The 23670-nt window shown below is 44.3% G+C and overlaps 1 protein-coding gene across 1 annotated transcript; it reads right to left on the bottom strand.

Annotated features, from left to right (window-relative positions):
- Positions 1–16049: 16049 nt before the first annotated feature.
- LOC139545170 (zinc finger protein 703-like) lies at positions 16050–22957 on the bottom strand. The gene is made up of 2 exons (XM_071352642.1): positions 22230–22957; positions 16050–21396 (listed from the first exon to the last, which is right to left on the bottom strand). The coding sequence occupies exons 1-2, from the start codon at positions 22479–22481 to the stop codon at positions 19909–19911; spliced, it is 1740 nt and encodes a 579-aa protein (XP_071208743.1). The 5' UTR covers positions 22482–22957; the 3' UTR covers positions 16050–19908.
- Between the last annotated feature and the right edge of the window lie 713 nt (positions 22958–23670).

Here is a 23670-nt window from a genome sequence, read left to right as displayed (position 1 = left end):
GTGCTCAAAATTAGTGCACTATGTAGTGAATAGGGTGCTATTTGGGACACAGTCAGAGAGGCTGGGCGGAGAAACAGTGAGGGAGTGGTCTCTCTCAGGCTTCTAAAAGGGTCTTGAGTAATCACAGCTAGGGCCTCTGGTGGATTTTTTTCAAGAAACCGCTATAACTCTCCTTATGTAAACTCCTGTATGTGAGCACACACACTCACAGTCCTGCTGAATTAAAATTCACAAAACACGAATGGGCATGAGATGCTGACAGCAAACAACTCTGTAATGTAACATTAGAGGGGCAACGAGCTAGGGAGACTTGTGGGACAACATATCTAACCACTAGCTAAATACAAGGGCTCAAAGCATGTCGTTAGAGTCACTGTGATGGAATCAAGCCACCGTGTCAGTTTAGACCAACTGTGTTCACTGTCTTATTCAGAGTTGTCATTGCATAAAAAAGCCATATAAACTGAAGTATGGAAGTGAGAAGGGTGACTCCTACTGTGTGTGTGTGTACTGACACCTGGAATTGTGTCTTTGTTTGAACAGTTGCGAGACAACAATATCATCCCTTGAATACAATCTATAGATGAGTGAACATGGCACACACAGAGATACACAAACCTGTTTGGTCTAGAAACAGAGCTCATAGAGTCAGTCCATTGTCGTTCATTAACTACTTTCAGATCAAGTCAAATATTCACAAACTAGGGTTAACTGCTTTGCTCACGGGCACTTAGACAGATTTGTCACCTAGTCAGCTCGGGGAATTGAACCAGAGACCTTTTGGTTACTGGCCAAACGCTCTTAAACGCTAGGCTACCTGCCGCCCAATGACTGTGTGATAGATTAATAGATGGTTACTCATTAAGAATGATCACATTCTCCTTGGTTCAAAATGTGGTTTTAATGTTACATGTTAGATAAGTATGCCCTAGGCCGAAAAATAATTATATAATATAACCTTGACTTTGCCTCTGATAAGAATAATAATCTGGGATTAATTAGACTTTGAAGTTTATGACTTGAGAAAATTCAGACCAGCTGCATTCAACGTGTGACCTAAAAACCTTCTCTAGGCCTAGTTATCCATTTTGACTAAAGACTGCATCTGGGTTGGATGCACACTTTCAGAGAGACAGCAGAGGCAGAAACCATGAATACTGTGTGTATTATGACCACGGGCTGTCCCATAGTGAAGGAGAAAAAACTTGTCAACCAGGGCACGAATGGCAAGTAGGAGGGCTGCCACTCATTCCTTTCCAGGCACCTTCTACTGAGCAGAGCCACGCTCTCCCAGCACGCAAACAAGGCTGCAATAGCGGTATGCACGTTATTATTAGCAGTGTACCACAATTGTGATGTCCTTTTCTTCTCTCCGATTACCTGGTGTATAACCTAACATAGCAGGCGTAGAAAGTCCACACATCCTTTTTTCAGGGGAAACGAAAGATAGGTTGAAAAACACTGTTTATCTGAAAACCAGAAACATTTGCTTTCCGCCGATGCTGATAAGGGTGCCCAGTAGATCTAGCTGGTCTGTCATAATATAATAGAGACAGTAGATCTAGCTGGTATGTCATAATATAAATTAGACAGTAGATCTATCTGGTCTGACATAATATAATAGAGACAGTAGTTCTAGCTGGTCTGTCATAATATAATATAGACAGTAGATGTAGCTTGTCTGTCATAAAATAATTGAGTAGATCTAGATGGTCTGTCATAATATAATAGAGACAGTAGATCTAGCACGGAATAGGACAACTGAATGTGGAGCAGAGGAAAAGCAGCAGAGGTGTTCCTTCAAATGAGTTTGGCCGTCACTTGGGGCGCCGTGTGTTTTATTTAGTCGTTATTGCTTTTAAGTCTGACGTTATGCGGTGCTTTAAAACCTGTTTGGGATAGGGGGCAGCATTTTCACGTTTGGATGAAAAGCGTGCCCAGAGTAAACTGCCTGCTACTCAGTCCCAGTTGCTAATATATGCATATTATTAGTAGATTTGGATATAAAACACTCTGAAGTTTCTAAAACTGTTTGAATGATGTTTGTGAGTATAACAGAACTCATATGGCAGGCGAAAACCTGAGAAAAATCCAACCAGGAAGTGGGAAATCTGAGGTTTGTAGTTTTCAACTTTTGGCCTATCGAATACACAGTGTCTATGGGGTCATATTGCACTTCCTAAGGCTTCCACTAGATGTCAACAGTCTTTAGAACCTTGTTTGATGCTTCTACTGTGAAGTGGGAGCGAATGAGAGGGGATTGAGTAAGGTATCTCCCAGAGTGCTATGAGATGACCATGCACGTGAGAGTTAGCTTGAGTTCCATTGCATTTCTGAAGACAAAGGAATTCTCCGGTTGGAACATTATTGAAGATTTATGTTAAAAACATCCTAAAGATTGATTCTATACTTCGTGTGACATGTTTCTACGGACTGTAAAGGAACTTTTTGACTTTTCGTCTGCACCTAGTGATAGCGCATCGTGTATTTTGATTACTGTGCTAAACGCGCGAACGAAAAGGAGTTATTTGGACATAAAGACGAACTTTAACGAACAAATCAAACATTTATTGTGGAACTGGGATTCCTGGGAGTGCATTCTGATGAAGATCATCAAAGGTAAGTGAATATTTATAATGCTATTTCTGACTTCTGTTGACTCCAACATGGCGGATATCTGTTTGGCTTGATTTGTTATCTGAGCGCCGTACTCAGATTATTGCATGGTTTCCTTTTTCCGTAAAGTTTTTTTGAAATCTGACACAGCGGTTGCATTAAGGAGAAGTATATCTTTAATTCTGTGAATAACACTTGTATCTTTTATCAATGTTTATTATGAGTATTTCTGTAAATTGATGTGGCTCTGCAAATTCACGGGATGTTTTGGAGGCAAAGCCAAATGTAAACTGAGGTTTTTGGATATAAATATTAACTTGATCGAACAAAACATACATGTATTGTGTAACATGTTGTCCCGGGAGTGTCACCTGATGAAGAGTATCAAAGGTTAGTGATTCATTTTATCTCTATTTCTGCTTTTTGTGACTCCTCTCTTTGGTTGGAAAATCGCTGTATGCTTTCTGTGACTAGTTGCTGACCTAACATAATGATATGTTCTGCTTTCGCCGAAAAGCCTTTTTGAAATCGGACACTGTAGTTGGATTAACGGGAATTTTATCTTTAAAATGGTGTCTAATGCTTGTATGTTTGAGAAATCTGAATTATGAGATTTCTGTTGATTGAATTTGGCGCCTTGCAATTTCATTGGCTGTTTCATTGGCTGTTGGCCGTTCCCAGACAGGTTAATGCAGGTGTGAATGAGACGAGGGGTTGGAATTAAGCATGTGGAGAGGGCAGGCATTATGTTTATATGTGGAAATAAAGCAGGAGTTGTGTGATTGCTTAAAAACCTCTATGGAATCGGTGCCCCCTAACAGGACGGTTGAGCTAACGTAGGCTAATGTGATTAGCATGAGGTTGTAAGTAACAAGAACATTTCCCAGGACATGGGACATATCTGACATGGGCAGAAAGCTTAAATTCTTGTTAATCTAACTGCACTGTCCAATTTACAGTAGCTATTACAGTGAAAGAAAACCATGCTATTGTTTGAGGAGAGTGCAAGGGTATGAACTTGAAAATGTATTAATAAACCAATTAGGCACATTTGGGTAGTCTTGATACAACATTTTGAACAGAAATGCAATGGATCATTGAATCAGTCTAAAACTTTGCACATACATTGCTCCCATCTAGTGGCCAAAATCGAATTTGCGCCTAACCTGGAATAGTACATAGTGAACTTTCCCTTGCATTTTACCAGATCTAATGTGTTATATTCTCCGACATTAAATCCACATTTCCACAAACTCCAAAGTGTTTCCTTTCAAATGGTATCAAGAATATGCATGTTCTTTCTTCAGGTCCTGAGCTACAGGCAGTTAGATTTGGGTATGTCATTTTAGGCGAAAATTTAAAAAAAGAGTCAGATCCTTAAGAGGTTCAGTCCTGATGAAGGACGTATTTCACCATCTGGGTTGCTTTACAGTGTGGTCACTGTTGGAAAGAGTAGAGCTCTGCATTGTGTCCTGTTCCTGAATGATGCTCAACATAGAGGTAGTAGTCAGGGAAGTTGAAGTTAACATTTTGTTTGACTGTTTGTTTGTCTGTGTAAGAGAGAGAGAGAGAGAGGTCATGAGCTCATGGACTCCTGAATTACTCAGCAACATTTTTTAATTAGAGTTGGATAAACCTTGGATTTGTCTTATACAGGATACTACCCTCTACATCAGTGGTGTACTGCTGTGGGAAATGTTTTCCTGGCACACGTTAGGTCCCTTGATACCAATTGAGCAACAATTGAATGCCACAGCATATCTGAACATTTTTGCTGACCAAACCCAATAAAGCATCTTTGGGATGAGATGGAACAGGATGATTGCAGCATGAATGTACCGCTGTCCAATCTGTAGCAACTGCGTGATTTCCATCGTGTCAGCATAGACCAAATCCCTGTGGAACGTTTCGGACACCTTGTAGAATCCATTTCGCCCACTTGCTTCCAGAGATTCTTGCTCATTCATCCGTCTTCTAGGGGTCCAGCTCAGGGGGTTCCTACCACAGGCTAGTACCCCCCGGGCTCCCTCTCACATCAGGCCTCAAGGTGTTCGAGGCTGTTGTCTATACTTCCAGGGGTGTTGTCATTTGTAATCTTGTACCCATTCATTTGAACTCTTAAATCTGCTATTGTTAGCTCGAAAGAGAAGCCCGCTGTAGTCTGCACACTCAGTGCTTTGAGTTAAAATGTGAATTCCATAAACTTGAATACCCCCTTGATTTCCCAATCACTTAGAGGGCTTGGGCTGTTGCACGATAGCAACCTAAGTTTATAACATTCCATTATTGGTTACTCTGAGAGTGACTGAAATCAATTTCCCTAGACAAAAAATGAGCTTCTATTTTTAAGCCTTTGTCTGGGGAAAAAATGTATCCATAACTTTTATAGGGGTCTACCATACTCCCTCAGCTAACCTTTGTGCACTCAAGGAGTTAACTAGTTTGTTGTCTTCTTGTATGAAATCAGAAGTTATTATCCTGGGTGACCTTAAGTATGATTGGGAAATGCAGGCTTCAGACAATCTAAAAGACATAGGAAATGATCTAAACCTAACCCAGCTGGTGACTAAGACTACACTGCCCAACCCTAAAGATCCTTCAAAGTCAACTCTGATTGATCTTATTTGAACGAAAACACCAGATAAATATGTTTCTACTGGTGTCTTCGTACAAGACATTAGTGACCATTGCCCAGGTGTTTGTGTTAGAGATATGAAAATACAAAAATCTAAGCCTCGAGTCATCACAAAGAGGAACTTTAAAAACTTCAGTGAACAGGCTTTTTCTTTTTACATTACCTGAATTTTAGTGACCTTGATTGTATTTCAGTTATCCCTAATCCTGGCTTAGCTTTGTGCCTTTTTGCAGACGTCTTCAATACTATTGCGGATAATCATGCTCCCTTCAAAAAATGAAGGGTTAAAGGTAGATCGAATGTCTGGTACACTCTGGAAATATCAGAAGTCATTCATAAAAGAGATGATGCTGGAGTCATGGCCAGGAACACAGGCTTAGGCTCGGACTGGCAAGCTTTTAGAATTGGATTATTATGTAACCACTTTTTCGGATTGTAATGGGAACCCGGCTAAATTCTGGAAAACTGTCAAATCCCTGAAGGGTTCTACTTTTTCCTCTCCGCCACAACAAATTAATTTGAGACACAGGCCTCATTATGGGAAAAAATGACGTTATTGATGCATTTAATCACCATTTTATTTCAGCTGGCTATATCTTTGGAAGGATTTCTAAGCCTATATATAATAATGGGCTGGATGCTGTTGAGGGAAACCTGTTGAATGATCAGAGAAATAACAGTCAAAGCTTTTGTTGTCCTGGATGCTTTGCTAGCAATAGACAACAAGAAATCCACAGGGGCTGACCAATTCCAAATCAAATCAAATCAAATTGTATTTGTCACATGCACCGAATACAACAGGTGTAGACATTACGGTGAAATGCTTACTTACAAGCCCTTAAGCAACAATACAATTTTAAGAAACAAATGCCTACAAAAAATAAGAAATAAAAGTAACAAAATAATTAAAGAGCAGCAGTAAAATAACAATAGCGAGGCTATATACAGGGGGTACCGGTACAGAGTCAATGTGCGGGGGCACCGGTTAGTCGAGGTAATTGAGATAATATGTACATGTAGGTAGAGTTATTAAAGTGACTCTGCATAGATCATAACAGAGAGTAGCAAATAGGCAGTGCAAATAGTCTGGGTAGCCATTTGATTAGATGTTCAATCAATCAATCAATTTTATTTTATATAGCCCTTCGTACATCAGCTAATATCTCGAAGTGCTGTACAGACACCCAGCCTAAAACCCCAAACAGCTAGTAATGCAGGTGTAGAAGCACGGTGGCTAGGAAAAACTCCCTAGAAAGGCCAAAACCTAGGAAGAAACCTAGAGAGGAACCAGGCTATGAGGGGTGGCCAGTCCTCTTCTGGCTGTGCCGGGTGGAGATTATAACAGAACTATGCCAAGATGTTCAAAATATTCATAAGTGACAAGCATGGTCAAATAATAATCAGGAATAAATCTCAGTTGGCTTTTCATAGCCGATCATTAAGAGTTGAAAACAGCAGGTCTGGGACAGGTAGGGGTTCCATAACCGCAGGCAGAACAGTTGAAACTGGAATAGCAGCAAGGCCAGGCGGACTGGGGACAGCAAGGAGTCACCACGGCCGGTAGTCCCGACGTATGGTCCTAGGGCTCAGGTCCTCCGAGAGAAAGAAAGAGAGAAGGAGAAAATTAGAGAGAGCCAAGATTTTCAAAATGTTCATAAATGACAAGCATGGTCAAATAATAATCAGGAATAAATCTCAGTTGGCTTTTCATAGCCGATCATTAAGAGTTGAAAACAGCAGGTCTGGGACAGGTAGGGGTTCCGTAACCGCAGACAGAACAGTTGAAACTGGAATAGCAGCAAGGCCAGGCGGACTGGGGACAGCAAGGTGTCATCATGCCCGGTAGTCCTGACGTATGGTCCTAGGGCTCAGGTTCTCAGAGAGAAAGAGAGAACGAGAGAATTAGAGAGAGCATACTTAAATTCACACAGGACACTGGATAAGACAGGAGAAGTACTCCAGGTAACCAACTGACCCTAGCCCCCCGACACATAAACTACTGCAGCATAAATACTGGAGGCTGAGACAGGAGCGGTCAGGAGACACTGTGGCCCCATCCGAAGAAACCCCCGGACAGGGCCAAACAGGAAGGATATAACCCCACCCACTTTGCCAAAGCACAGCCCCCGCACCACTAAAGGGAAATCCTCAACCACCAACTTACAATCCTGAGACAAGGCCGAGTATAGCCCACAAAGGTCTCCACCACAGCACAAACCAAGGGGGGGCGCCAACCCAGACAGGAAGATCACGTCAGTAACTCAACCCACTCAAGTGACGCACCCCTCCTAGGGACGGCATGAAAGAGCACCAGCAAGCCAGTGACTCAGCCCCTGTAACAGGGTTAGAGGCAGAGAATCCCAGTGGAGAGAGGGGAACCGGCCTGGCAGAGACAGCAAGGGCGGTTCGTTGCTCCAGAGCCTTTCCGTTCACCTTCACACTCCTGGGCCAGACTACACTCAATCATATGACCTACTGAAGAGATAAGTCTTCAGTAAAGACTTAAAGGTTGAGACCGAATCTGCGTCTCTCACATGGGTAGGCAGACTGTTCCATAAAAATGGAGATCTATAGGAGAAAGCCCTGCCTCCCGCTGTTTGCTTAGAAATTCTAGGGACAATTAGGAGGCCTGCGTCTTGTGACCGTAGCGTACGTATTGGTATGTACGGCAGGACCAACTCGGAAAGATAGGTAGGAGCAAGCCCATGTAACGCTTTATAGGTTAACAGTAAAACCTTGAAATCAGCCCTTGCCTTAACAGGAAGCCAGTGTAGGGAAGCTAGCACTGGAGTAATATGATCAAATTTCTTGGTTCTAGTCAGGATTCTAGCAGCCGTATTTAGCACTAACTGAAGTTTATTTAGTGTTTTATCCGGGTAGCCGGAAAGTAGAGCATTGCAGTAGTCTAACCTAGAAGTAACAAATGCATGGATCAATTTTTCTGCATCATTTTTGGACCGAAAATTTCTGATTTTTGCAATGTTACGTAGATGGAAAAAAGCTGTCCTTGAAACAGTCTTGATATGTTCGTCAAAAGAGAGATCAGGGTCAAGAGTAACGCCGAGGTCCTTCACAGTTTTATTTGAGACGACTTTACAACCATCAAGATGAATTGTCAGATTTAACAGAAGATCTCTTTGTTTCTTGGGACCTAGAACAAGCATCTCTGTTTTGTCCGAGTTTAAAAGTAGAACGTTTTCAGCCATCCACTTCCTTATGTTCAGGAGTCTTATGGCTTGGGTGTAGAAGCTGTTTTAGAAGCCTCGTGGACCTAGACTTGGTGTTCTGGTACAGCTACTTGCAGTAGTAGAGAGAACAGTCTATGACTAGGGTGGCTGGAGTCTTTGACAATTTTTAGGGCCTTCTTATGACACTTCCTGGTACAGAGGTCCTGGATGGCAGGAAGCTTGGCCCCAGTGATGTACTGGACCGTACGCACTACACCTTTGTAGTGCCTTGCAGTTGGAGGCTGAGCAGTTTCCATACCAGGCCGTGATGCAACCTGTCAGGATGCTCTCGATGGTGCAGATGTAGAACCTTTTGAGGATCTGAGACCAATGCCAAATCTTTTCAGTCTCCTGAGGGGGAATAGGTTTTGTCGTGCCCTCTTCATGACTGTCTTGGTGTGTTTGGACCATTCTAGTTTGTTGGTGATGTGGACACCAAGGAACTTGAAGCTCTCAATCTGCTCTACTACAGCCCCATCAATGAGAATGGGGCGTACTTGGTCCTCCTTTTCCTGTAGTCCACAATCATCTCCTTTGTCTAGATCAACTTGAGGGAGATGTTGTTGTCCTTGCACCACACGGTCAGGTCTCTGACCTCCTCCCTATAGGCTGTCTTGTCGTTGTCGGTGATCAGGCCTAACACTGTTGTGTCATCCTCAAACTTAATGATGGTGTTGGAGTCGTGCCTGGCTGTGCAGTCATGAGTGAACAGGGAGTACAGGAGGGGACTGAGCATGCACCCGTGAGGGGCCCCCGTGAGCTGTAGTCAGTGAAAAGCATTCTCACATAGGTGTTCCTTTTGTCCAGGTGTGAAAGGGCAGTGTGGAGTGCAATAGAGATTGCATCATCTGTGGATCTGTTTGGGTGGTATGCAAATTGGAGTGGGTCTAGGGTTTCTGGGATAATGGTATTGATGTGAGCCATGACCAGCCTTTAAAAGCACTTCATGGCTGCAGACGTGAGTGCTACGGGTCGGTAGTCATATAGGCAGGTTACCTTAGTGTGCTTGGGCACAGGGACTGTGGTGGTCTGCTTGAAACATGTTGGTATGACAGACTCAGACAGGGAGAGACACTTGCCAGTTGGTCAGCGCATGCTCGGAGTATATGTCCTGCTAATCCGTCTGGCCCTGCGGCATTGTGAATGTTGAGTGTTTTAAGGTCTTACTCACATCGGCTGCAGAGAACGTGATCACAAAGTCATCCAGAACAGCTGACGCTCTCATGCATGTTTCAGTGTTACTTGCTTCGAAGCGATCATAGAAGTAATTTAGCTCGTCAGGTAGGCTGGTGTCACTGGGAAGCTCTTGGCTGTGCTTCCCTTTGTAGTCTGTAATAGTTTGCAAGCCCTGCCACATCCGACGAGCGTCAGAGCCGTTGTAGTACGATTCGATCTTAGTCCTGTTTTGATGCTTTGCCTGTTTGATGGTTCGTCGGAGGGCATAGCTGGATTTCTTATAAGCTTCCGGGTTAGAGTCCCGCTCCTTCAAAGCAGCAGCTCTACCCTTTAGCTCAGTGCGGATGCTGCCTGTAATCCTTGGCTTCTGGTTGGGGTATGTACGTACAGTCACTGTGGGGACGACGTCATCGATGCACTTATTGATGAAGCCAGTGACTGATGTGGTGTATTCCTCAATGCCATCGGAAGAGTCCCGGAACATATTCCAGTCTGTGCTAGCAAAACAGCTCTGTAGCTTAGCATCTGCTTCATCTCTGCAGGAGAGCATCTGCTTCATAAATCTAGAATCGGCTTTCTATTTCACAACAAAGCATCCTTCACTCACGCCTCCAAACTTACCCTAGTAAAACTGACTATCCTACCGATCCTCGACTTCGGCGATGTCATCTACAAAATAGCTTCCAATACTCTACTCAGCAAACTGGATGCAGTCTATCACAGTGCCATCCGTTTTGTTACCAAAGCCCCTTATACCACCCACCACTGCGACCTGTATGCTCTAGACGGCTGGCCCTCACTACATATTCGTCGCCAGACCCACTGGCTCCAGGTCATCTATAAGTCTATGCTAGGTAAAGCTCCGCCTTATCTCAGCTCACTGGTCACGATTACAACACCCACCTGTAGCACGTGCTCCAGCAGGTATATCTCACTGGTCATCTCCAAAGCCAACACCTCCTTTGGCCGCCTTTCCTTCCAGTTCTCTGCTGCCAGTGACTGGAACGAATTGCAAAAATCGCTGAAGCTAGAGACGTATATTTCCCTACATGAATCATGTAGTAACCAAAAGTGTTAAACAAATCAAAATATATTTTATATTTGAGATTCTTCAAAGTAGCGACCCTTTGTCTTGATGACAGCTTTGCACGCTCTTGGCATACCGCCTGGTATGGCAACTGCTCGGCCTCTGACCGCATGGAGCTACAGAGGGTAGTGCGTACGGCCCAGTTCATCACTGAGGCCAAGCTTCCTGACATCCAGGACCTCTATACCAGGTGGTGTCAGAGGAAGGCCCTAAAAACTGCTACCGCACGGCAAGCGATACCGGAGCAACAAGTCTAGGTCCAAAAGGCTTCTTAACAGCTTCTACCCCCATGCCATAAAACTGCTGAGCAGCTAATCAAATGGCTACCCGGACTATTTGCATTGACCCCCCCTTTTTTTACACTGCTGCTACTCGCTGTTTATTATCTACGCATAGTCACTTTACCCCTACCTATATGTACATATTACCTCAATTTCCTTGACTAACCTGTATCCTTGCACAATGACTCGATACTGATACCCCCTGTAAATAGCCTCGTTATTGTTATTTTATTGTTATTTTTAAAAATATATAATATATACTACCATTCAATAGTTTGGGGACACTTAGAAATTTCCGTGCTTTTGAAAGAAAAGCATATTTTTTGTCCAAGAAGGCCAGCATCCTGGAGTCGACTCTTCACTGTTGATGTTGAGACTGGTGTTTTGCGGGTACAATTTAATAAAGCAAAACCTGACTCTAAAGGGGAGGGTCCGGGTGGGCATCCCTTCACGGCGGCGGCTCTGGAGCGGGACATAGACCCCCCTCCGCCTGCAGATCCCTCCGCTTTGGTGGCGGCCCTGGTGCATGGACCTTCACTGGAGGAACCGGGCCGCAGATCATCGCCGAAGGAACCAGACCACCGGTCATCACCGGAGGCTCCGGACTGGGGACCGTCGCTGCAGGCTCCGGACTGGGGACCGTCGCTGCAGTCTCCGGATTGGGGACCATCGCTGCAGGCTCCGGACTGGGGACCGTCGCTGGAGGCAGGCTCCGGACTGGGGACCGTCGTTGGAGGCTCCGGACTGGGGACCGTCGCTGGAGGCTCCGGGCTGGGGACCGTCGCTGGAGGCTCCGTGCCATGGATCGTCACTGGAGGCTTTGCACGTGGAGCCGGCACAGGTCTCACCGGACTGAGGAGACGTACTGGAAGCCTGGTACGTGGAGCTGCCACAATGTGTCCTGGCTGGAGACCCACTTTAGCTTGGTGAGTGTGGAGAGCTGGCACAGGACGCACTGGGCTATGACGGCGCACTGGAGGCATAGTGCGTAGAGCCAGCGCAGGACACACTGGACCGTGGAGGTGCACCGGAGGTCTGGAGCGCAGAGCTGTCACAACTCGTCATGGCTGGATACCCCCTGTAGCCCGGCAAGTGCAGGGAGCTGGAACAGGCTGCACTGGGCTGTGCTGGCGAACCGGGGACACCGTGCGTAGAGCTGGCGCAGGATAACCTGGGGGGAAGAGACGCACCGGAGGCCAGGAACGCTTTGCCGGCACAATCCGTGGCTGAATGCCCACCCTAGCACGGCAACTACGGGGTGCTGGCACAGAGCGCACCGGGCTGTGGATGCGCACTGAAGGCATGGTGCGCAGAACCGGATAGCACGGTGCTTGACTGGTCACTCGCTCCCCACGGTAAGCACGAGGAGTTGGCTCAGGTCTGAACCCTGACTCTGCCAAACTCCCCGTGTGCCCCCCAAAAATGTTTCTTGCCTCGTTGCTCCAACTCCTCGTAACGTCGCCGTTACGCTTTTGCTGCTTCTATCTCCTGCTTCGGACGGCGATACTCCCCGACCTGCGTCCAGGGTCCTTTTCCGTCCAGGATCTCCTCCCATGTCCACTCGTCCTTTTTACCACGCTGCTTGGTCCTTTGGTGGTGGGTAGTTCTGTAACGTCTCTCGTCGGAAGGCATGGACCAAAACGCAGTGTGGTAAGTGTTCATGATTCTTTATTACTCAAAAAACACTCGAACAAAATAACAAAGTGAAAAACGAAACAGTTCTGTCAGGTGCAGACACTAAACAGAAAATAACTACCCACAAAACCCAATGGAAAAGGACAACTTATATATGATCCCCAATCAGAGACAACGATAGACAGCTGCCTCTGATTGGGAACCACACAAACATAGAAATAAAGAAACTAGAATGCCCAACCTAGTCACACCCTGGCCTAACCAAAATAGAGAATAAAAGCCTCTCTATGGCCAGGGCGTGACAGAAGCTGCCAGTTGAGGACTTGTGAGGCGTCTGCTTCTTAAACTCAACACTCTAATGTACTTGTCCCCTAGGCTTAGTTGTGCACCGGGGCCTCCCACTTATCTTTCTATTCTGGTTAGAGCCAGTTTGCGCTGTTCTGTGAAGGGAGTAGTACACAGCGTTGTACGAGATCTTCAGTTTCTTGGCAATTTCTCGCATGGAATAGCTTTCATTTCTCAGAACAAGAATAGACTGATGAGTTTCAGAAGAATGTTATTTGTTTCTGGCCATTTTGAGCCTGTAATCGAACCCGCAAATGCTGATGCTCCAGATACTCAACTTGTCTAAAGAAGGCCAGTTTTATTGCTTCTTTAATCAGAACAACAGTTTTCAGCTGTGCTTACATAATTGCAAAAGCGTTTTCTAATGATCAATTAGCCTTTTAAAATGATAAACTTGGATTAGCTAACACAACGTGCCATTGGAACACAGGACTGATGGTTGCTGATATTGGGCCCCTTTCTCCTATGCAGATATTCCATAAATCAGCCTTTTCCAGCTACAATAGTCATTGTATTGTACACATTGTACACACTATTTCTGAGCAATTTGATGTTATTTCAATGGACAAAATGTTTTGCCTTCCCTTTAAAACGTCTTATGGCTGCAATCCCGTTAACGGGATGATATGACAACAGCCAGTGAAAGTGCAGGTCGCCAAATTCAAACAACAGAAATCTCATAATTAAAATTCCTCAAACATACATGTATTTTATACCATTTTAAAGGTAATCTTGTTGTTAATCCCACCAAAGTGTCCGATTTCAAATAGGCTTTACAGCGAAAGCACCACAAACGATTATGTTAGGTCACCGCAAAATCACAGAAAAACACAGCTATTTTTCCAGCCAAACACAGAGTCACAAAAAGCAGAAATAGAGATAAAATGAATCACTAACCTTTGATGATCTTCATCAGATGATACTCATAGGACTTCATGTTACACAATACATATATGTTTTGTTCGATTAAGTTCATATTTATATCCAAAAACCTCAGTTTACATTGGCGCCATGTTCAGAAATGCCTCCAAAATATCCGGAGAAATTGCAGAGAGCCACATCAAATAACAGAAATACTCATCATAAACTTTGATGAAAGATACATGTTTTACATAGAATTAAAGATACACTTGTTCTTAATGCAACCGCTGTGTCAGATTTCAAAAAAACTTTACGGAAAAAGCAAACCATGCAATAATCTGAGACGGCGCTCAGATAGAAACCAAATTTCTCCGCCATGTTGGAGTCAACAGAAATACGAAATTATATTATAAATATTCCCTTACCTTTGATGATCTTCATCAGAATGAACTCCCAGGAATCCTAGTTCCACAATAAATTGTTGTTTTGTTCGATAATGTCCATTATTTATGTCCAAGTAGCTACTTTTGTTAGCACGTTTAGTACACATATCCAAACGCTCGTGCAGGTCCAGGCGAACGTTGGACGAAAACTTCTAAAAGTTATATTACAGGTCGAATAAACTTGTCAAACTAAGTATAGAATCAATCTTTAGGATATTGTTATCATAAATATTCAATAACGTTCCAACCGGAGAATTCCTTTGTGTCTATAGAAGTAATGGAACGCAAGTCGATATCATGTGGAATGCGCGTGACCAGGACCTGGCTCTCTGCCAGACCACTGACTCAAACAGCTCCCATCCAGCTCCACATCACAGTAGAAGCTTCATTCAAGGTTCTACAGACTGTTGACATCTAGTGGAAGCCGTAGGAAGTGCAAACAGATCCATATCCTACTGTGTTTTCAATAGGCGATGAGTTGAAAATCAACCAACCTCAGATTTCTCACTTCCTGGTTGGATTTCTTCTCAGGTTTTTGCCTGCCGTATGAGTTCTGTTATACTCACAGACATAATTCAAACAGTTTTAGAAACTTCAGAGTGTTTTCTATCCAATACTACTAATAATATGCATATATTAGCAACTTTGACTGAGGAGCAGGCCGTTTACTCTGGGCACCTCTGTGCATCTTTCATCCAAGCTACTCAATACTGCCCCTGCAGCCATAAGAATCAAGGAAATTTCTAAGTGACCCCAATCTTTTAAACGGTAGTGTATATATTTTTTACTTTCGTTTATTTTGTAAATATTTTCTTAACTCTTATCTTTCTTAAAACTGCATCGTTGGTTAAGGGCTTGTAAGCATTTCACAGTAAGGTCTACCTACACCTGTTGTATTCGTGGCATGTGACAAGTAACATTTGATTTGATAAAAAAAACAAAAAAACAAGACAAACACCAAATTGAGACTCTGCATATTGAATTCTGCAAAAACATCTTCGGTGTACAATGTAAAACACCAAATAATGCATGCAGAGCAGAATTAGGACGATACCCGCTAATTAACTAAATCCAAAAAAGAGCCTTTAAACTCAACCACCTAAAAGGAAGCGATTCCCAGACCTTCCATGAAAAAGCCATCACTTTCAAAGATATGAGCCTAAAGAACAATCCCCTCAGCAAACTGGCCCTGGGAGTCTGTTCACAAACACAAACACACCCTACAGAGCCTCAGGGCAGCAACACAATAAGACCCAAAATCACGAGATAATAACTTGACACATTGGAAAGGATTTACCATAAAACAGAGCAAACTGGAATGCAATTTGGCCCTAAACATAGAGTACACAGTTGCAGAATACCTGACCACTGTGACTGACCCAAAATTAAGGAAAGCTTTGACTATGTAAAGTTTCAGTGAGCATAACCTTGCTATTGAGAGAGGCAGCCATAGGCAGACCTTACTCTCAAGAGAAGACAGGCTATGTGCACACTGCCCACAAAATGAGGTGGAAACTGAGCTGTACTTCCTAACCTACTGCCAAACGTATGACAATATTAGAGACACATATTTCCCTCAGATTACACAGACCCACAAGGAATTAGAAAACAAATCCAATTTTGATAAACTCCCATATCTATTAGGTGAAATACCACAGTGTGCATCATAGCAACAAGATCTGTGACCTGTTGTCACATGAAAAGGGCAACCAGTGAAGCACAAACACCATTGTAAATACAACCCATATTTATGTTTGTTTATTTTCCTTTTTGTACTTCAACTATTTGCACATTCTTACAACACTGTACATAGCCATAATATAACATTTGAAATGTCTCTATGATTTTTAAACTTTTGTGAGTGTAATGTTTACTGTTTATTTCTGATTGTTTATTTAACTTTTGTTCACTTTTTAAAATTGTATTTATTTAACTAGGCAAGTCAGTTAAGAACAAATTCTTATTTACAATGATGGCCTACACTTGCCAAAACCAAACCAATTGTGCGCCGCCCTATGGGACTCCCAATCACGGCCGGATGTGATACAGCCTGGAATCAAACCAGGGTGTCTGTAGTGACACCTCTAGCACTGAGATGCCATGTCTTAGACCACTGCGCCACTCAGGAACACTTGCTTTGGCAATGTGAACATATGTTTCCCATGCCAATGAAGCCCTTTGAATTGAAAGCGAGAGAAGGAGAGCGAGAGAAAGAAATAGAGTGCATGAGAGAGAGAGTGCCTCCTCCCTCTCCTCCTCTCACTCTCTGTCGTGGCTGTCATCGTGGTGAGCCAGTGTGGCTTTGGCGTCTAATTGAGGAGCAGCTCCACACCCTGTCGACATTAATCACCGGGGCTGTCGGCTGTCTGCCCAGGACCCCACAGTGACACGTAGCCAGCCAGCCAGCAGCACAGCTCTCTCTCAGCCTGAGGGTACACTCTTCCTTGCTATGTCCCAAATGGCACCCTATTCCATATATAGTGCACCACTTTTGACCAGGTCCCATGCAGCTATGGTCAAAAGTAGTAGGGGACACTACGCTGCCATTTGAGACGTAACCTCTGTCTGTCTGTCCCCACCATACCCAGGACAGAGGGACAGGACAGGGAGATCAATCTATCTCAGGTGTGGGCCCTCCTGTGAGAACAGCAGTTGGAACCTAAATTAACTGCCCTCCTCCCCACTAGCCTCCCCCTCCTCACCCAGCCAGCCAGCCTGCAGAACAGAGGTGACAGAAATGAAGTATCTGGGTGTTGACTCAGCTGTAGCAGTGAGAGAATCTAAAGATAGATGAGAGTGAGACTGATGAGAGTACTGAGATGGAAAGAATAGTGAAGCATTTGATGAATGAGTGTAAATGGGCGACAGCAGAATTAATTCCTCCCTCTTGACAAGATTGAACGTTTTGTCCTCAGTTTGACCTCTGGTTCTAGGCCCTCTCTAATACACTAGTGTGAGGCTGATCTCTCACAACAGTCTTTTAAGGGCCAGTGGCAGCCTCTAGAGGACATTAACATCATTTTTGAACTCTGACATTTACTACTACATTTACACAGGGATTTGGATAAACAAAGCCAATAGCTATGTACAACATGACAAAGAGGAATAATGCAATACAGTACTGAGTCAAATATATAATCTGTACTTCTACAACAGACCCATAGGTGGCAACATATACTAGTATATGACCCAATTAGTGGACCTCTTTTAGCACTTTAATGTATCTTCAATATAAACTGAATTCTTATTTACAGTACAAGCTCAAAACAACAACTTATCTGTCCTAGTTTTGATTACAACCTCTGATCCTACCCTGAAACAGATAGAGAACACAGATAAACCATATGTGTGGCAGACCATCCCTGTCCCAGTCTGCTGGCATTAGCTTGTTTCTGGGGGTGAAAAATGTGTCCGCTGGGCTTCCCTCCCTCCCGATGAGTTCACCTGCTCAGCTCTCATGGCAGAGTGACCTTTCTGGGCAGGAAGGGCTGGAGCTGGCAAGCCCACAGAGGTTTGGGAGCGTGATCTATTTTGTTAATGGCCCTGTCAAGGGACACCTATGGTCGCCTCTCCCTCTCTCCTGTCTGGAGTGCTAATGAACCGAGTGTGCTTCACTAGCTAGGGGAGTCTGGGAGTCGGGGTCAATAGCCACCCCTGAGACTGACTACTAGCCTCTTCACTTCCGGATAAACCTCCTATCCTCCACACTATCAGACCATTTAGGCTAGATAAATAAACCATTATTTAATTGAACCAAGACACAAAACACTGGAATTACTGAACTGTGGTGTTGTTCTTACATAGGCTTTCATTCTCTATCCCTGAATATTAGCATCTAACAGATACTTAAAACAGAGAAATCTGTCCTCAGATAATACATAATACAGTATTGTATTTATTAACCTACTAAATTCTCTTCCCCACCAGGGGAGAGCCATGGTATCTGTCCCAACTGTCATCCTAGTCTTTAGTGCACTACTTTTGACCAGGACCCAGGGGGCTCTGGTCAAAAGTATTGTACTACATAGTGAACAGGGTGCCATTTGGGACACAACCTTGTTGTTTGTATTTCCTGGTTTAAAGGCTGTGCTCCTCCTCTCTAGGGAGGACAAGGTGACAGGAGCTTTGATTAATATTTCTCTATTAACTACCTCCCATTGTTAGCCCTGGCCTTTGTGTAGCAGGGCCATCCGTCAAACAGGGAGGGGCGCCAGGGTCAGCAACCCTCCAGTCATTATCGAAATCCCACTGACCCAGCGGCCACTCAGCGACAGCCAGCAAGCCACAGTGCTGCTGAGACTGCTATTCTGGCCTCCTAACAAACAAGCATCAGCAATTAAACCCTGGCTTGCACTTCCAACAGCCAGCATTGTGGTGGAGGTAGAGGGAGAAGGAGAGGAAGGAGGGATAGTGGTCTTTAGAAAGAAGCTAAATATGATCTGCCTTCTCTGGGACAGTGTGAAATCCTGTCAACTGTAATATATTCTGAATGATTACACATATCCATATAGCTGTAGTATATCACTAAATTACAACTATACTTGTCCATAGAACTGCAGTACACCAGCAGTGCAACAGCTAAATTACATGATTAATTTAATAGTTAAATTGTTTACTAAAATAATTTAGTACAATTTAGCAAAAAGATAAATGACCCCCTTATAGCCATAATGAAAACTAGTTATACAGTGTCACAAGTTATGACACTATATAAGCATTTCAATAAAACAACTTTAAATGCAATCAAGTACATTTTTTAAAACAAAATAAGACCTTTCCCTGTCAGATGGGTAGCACTGCCATCGTTGTGTTTTTATTTTGTTTGAATTAATCTCATCCTCTTTCAATTACAGTCAGCAACCCCAACGGGCTGACTCGAAAACACTTAAAAATTGTTTGCATCTTTGCTTATGTACAAATACTAAATAAATGGCAATTTATCAAGAAGACTTTAAAATCGAGACATTACATTTTCCATCAGTCTGAATAGTAGAAGAAAACAAACAGCAGAGATGGAAAGATACAGAAGCAAAGAACAAATTTAGGTTTATTCCTCCAGAAAAAAAACACAGTCCATCTTTGCCATGGTGAAAAACTTTATTTAAAGAGTGTATGATAGGCATAATAATAATATATTTAAAATATTTTTTCCCCAATTAGAATACTTATGAACAATTAATTTGGATAGTAAACTTCCCCCAAGTTTGAATGAAAAGCGCTCAAGTGAAAAATAAATACATGTTTTCAGTCCTGGGAGGGAGCGAAAGAAAAAAAATCAAAAATCAAAAACCAATCCGAAATCCCACAATCTCATCCAATCAAATTCAAGCTCCTTTCTGTTCCCAGGCAGGTGTCTGGCCCACACACAAATGTCTCTGGGCCTGTACTGCTGGCCAGCCATCACCACTGGGTCTTGCCATTGAAATGCCATTCAGAATCCTGTGGCTAACAGGTGGTATTCCAGGCAGGCAGGGTAAGGCCCCCTTGTTCTGGCGACTGGCGAGGACCCCTCCGGTCCAGACGGGGCCTGGTCCATCCATCCACTGTGCATATCTGAGGTGTCCAGCTTGTGCCTGTTCTGTTGTCTTTGTGTCCTCAGACGTCACTGGTAGCCCAGGGTGGAGGCTGAGCCTAGTCTCTGGCTGTAGATGGCATAGGGGGAGTAGTAGGGCGAGGACGCCTGCAGTGAGTGCATGGGCAGGCCTGGGGCTCCGGGCAGGTGGGCCTTGCTGTAGGGGTGGTAGCGAGCCAGGCTCAGGCCAGGTGACCCCCGCAGGGAGAAGGAGCTGGGCAGGGTGCCGGGGCTGCCGGGCTGGGGAAGGTGGAGGTGGCAGGAGGCGGCTGAGGAAGGGTAGGCAGATAGGGGCTTACTGTCCAGCCCACCAGGTAGAGCCGTGTGAGTACGCAGGTGGGCCAGCAGCTCCTCTGAGGTGGAGAAACGTTTGTCACACGGCCCTCCTACTGACACCCAGTTACAGGCGTGTGGCTGGGGCTCGTTCTGCAGCATGTAGCCGTAGGTGTAGAGCGGGTGGGACAGGGTGGGGGTGGTGGAGGATAGAGAGCTGGGGTGGAGGGAGTGAAGGTGGTGTGATGGGTACATGATTTGGTAACCTGATTTTAGAGAGGAGGGGTCATGGACACATGTATTGCAGTTGCTGCCCCCTAGATGGGGGTGGTTGGGGTAAGTCAGACAGTACGGGTCCCTGCATAGACCCTGCATGAGGGAAGGAGGTGAGGCCCCAGTGAGGGGGCTGGAGCTGGGGTGCTTTCCTGGGATCCCCATCCCTAGACTAGACTTGGTATGATCCATGAACTGAGATGGGTAGCCTGCATAGGCGCCCACTATGGAGCCATGGTAACCCATGGAGGAGGGGGGCATGGGGAAGACTGAATGGCCTGGTTTGAAGGGGGAGACAGGGGCAATGTGTCCGGAGCCTAACCCAGACTGAGAGGACTGTGGGTCAGCCTTGCTCTCCGGCCGCGGGCTGCTAGCGGAGCTGGCATTGCTGGAGTTGGCGCTAGCCCGCATGTGACTGGAGTTAGCTAGCTGGGCACCGTCCAGCTTCTCCTTACTGTGATCAGAATCTTTCTTCCCTGTGCTGCTGTCTGAGCTGGCCTGGTCCGAGCTCACAGGCTTGTTGTCTATGTGCAGGGCCTGAGAGTGTGATGTCTGCTGCTGTGTGGAGGGGGACTGGGTCTGTCTGTGGGACTGGCCCTGGGAGTGCAGGGGAGGGGAGGTAGAGCTGGGAGAGGTGGAGTGTGGGGGGAAGGACGGGCAAGAGCCACTGCTCCCGGATCCACCACTGGGCACCCTGAAGCCAGCTTTGTCTGTAGCACCCTTGGTCACCAACCCATCCTTGCGGCATTCCCCTCCGGTCTTGTTGTAAGGCTTGAAGCTGGACTTATCCTCCAGAGACTGGTGTTGGTCTCCAGACTTGTGGCCAGAGCTGGAGGAGCGTCCGGATGACTCCTTGTCACTGAGGCTGATGGAGGAGAGGGAGCCCAGCTTGGATGAGGAGGGGGGGTCTGGTTTGCCGATCTGTGAGCAGGTCTGAGCCAGCAGGGCCAGAGGACTCTTTTTAGCATCCAGCTGAGGGGGCGACACAAACAGAGACAGGATGAGAGCACAGCCACGTTAAAGTACTCTATAGTCACACTCTATACTGGTCTTACATTGGATGGTAATTCAGTAACTATTCTGTAATTTTTTTCTTCGATTTTGTTCTGAGTGTATAGTATGTCCACTATAAATATATTTTAGCCAGTATCATTTAATAGGCCAAATAAAATGTCCATCCAATAAACAAGGTGCAGTAAAATGCGTTGTAAATGTTAGTAATAATTTAGCCCATGAGTCATATACCTATCCGCAGAGGGAAGGAGACATCAATCTACCCAAAAGTTTTATTTCCCTGTGTTTGCCCTATGAAAAAATCATTAACAGAAAGAGAGAAAGCGAGAAAAATGTATGACTGAAATGTTGGCACGGGGTAAATAGCATCTGTTCTATTTGGGAAAAACGAAGGAAACGATTGAACTATTTCTGTTTACATATTTTACAGACAATTACACACAATATATGAGAGTATCAAATCAACACACTGGCCTATTTATGTAACCTCAATAACTCAAGAATAACTCAATAATAGGCTACGAATTTGAAATATTAATTTCATAATCTAGTTTGTTGGGTCATGTTTGTATTATCTACGCGCAAACTTGAAAGGTAAAATAAATATAAACTGTATTGTAATGTAGACGAATTAGTTACAATGTTATGCGTAATTTGATGCGTAGGCTAATACATGAGTAATCTTGGAAACTACGTGGGATATTTATAAATATTTGTAAATAATTCCAGACATTAACACGGTCGATGATGATCGAAGAATTCGACAGTTCTAGAAAATGTGCTTTGCTTACCTCAATGCTTACTGGCGCGGATGTCAGGGGTTGGAGATACTCTGGGTGTAGCAAGATGCTACTGTGAGTGCTCAACATCTTTAGAATCCGAATAGGCAGCCTTCTAGCCTGGCGTGTTGGATCTGAGGGAGAAGGTACGGAAACCAGCTCTATTTTAGTTCCTCTCGGGAGTGAATTACAACGGTCGTTATCGGTACGCTCAGGGGACGGACTGCGTAAATGCGCGTCAGATCCACGGGGAGAATTGTTCATCTGGATCGGGGCGGCGCAGAGTTCGGGCGATGGCAGGGAACGTGTTGTTGTAAGTAGAAATACATTTATGAAAACAACAAATGATGCACAAATCAATAATCAAGCAGTACTCGGTCTGTTTTAATCCAAATATACCAACAGTAGCACGGGTCTCATGAATCAGTTCAAATTATTGTCTTTATAGAGGAAGAATTCTCTCAAATGTCAACATTCCTTGACCCAATCTTCTGTCCTTTCAAAATACTTTCCTTGGAATGGACAATTCCATCCGTCCGTCTTGTAAATGAGGAATGGAGCAGAAAGATCATCAGTAGTGAGTTATCACCAGAAAAGAAGATACAAGGACTAGTGTAAATAGAATATCCCCGTAGACGATACGGTCAGACTTTTCTGTCGCTGTCCTACTGTCTCTCTGTTCACACAACAGCTAGTACCATGCTCATTTCACATACTAAAGACCTAACTAAGGAGGCGAAATGTTAAGCAAGAAACCGCGGTCCAATCGCGAGTTCACGCATTCGTAATAAGGGGGTCGGCTCTCCTTGTAGAGGCGCGGCCTGCCTGTGCCCACACCTCTACACTCTCCTTGGCAATGTTTTTAAATATGGCATAATATATAGATATGTATTTTTATGATAACTGAAATTTAAGTCACTTTTTATGTCAATAAAAAACGATCTCTACCATAGATAGTTCATAGCCACACAACAAGCTGATGGGTTGCTTTAGATGTAATTTGTTATATGGCCTATACCCATTCCCCTTGTAAATTAGTTCATCCAATTCGAAATAACAGCCCTATGTTCATGTCTGGGTACAATTCTGGAATGTTAATTGCCTTTATTGCATTACTGCTGGCTGAATTGCCAATTAGGTAATTTAACTAATCTAATTATGCAATGAATTGGATGTATTATTTGAAAATTTGCCCTGACGGATGCAATTACAATCTGTCTGAAATAAAGAAACTATGATGCTCTGGCTACTCTGCTCCTCCATTGGTCATAAATCATGTCTGGCATGATAGTTCTAATTTCTGTCCCAAGTAACCACATGATGCCATGTCACCTCCTGTTAAAAGGCCATCTAATACATGTCATCGTCTCCATTTAGGTTAAAAATTTGAATGCCACACTTGTCTAGAGGTGCCTGTCATGACAACCCAATATCAACTGTCTGACAGTAACAC

Source organism: Salvelinus alpinus, chromosome 19 (assembly GCF_045679555.1).
Source record: "Salvelinus alpinus chromosome 19, SLU_Salpinus.1, whole genome shotgun sequence".
Lineage (NCBI taxonomy): Eukaryota > Metazoa > Chordata > Actinopteri > Salmoniformes > Salmonidae > Salvelinus > Salvelinus alpinus.
Note: the sequence above shows the minus strand (reverse complement) of the source record. Positions and strands in the feature narration are given on the sequence as shown.

Excerpts from the sequence above, each read along its gene's own strand:
- LOC139545170 (XM_071352642.1), bottom strand. The coding sequence starts at position 22,481 with ATGAACAATTCTCCCCGTGGATCTGACGCGCATTTACGCAGTCCGTCC. Across the intron at positions 21,397-22,229 it reads CCGCGCCAGTAAGCATTGAG|CTGGATGCTAAAAAGAGTCC; the intron begins GTAAGCAAAGCA and ends TCGCCCCCTCAG.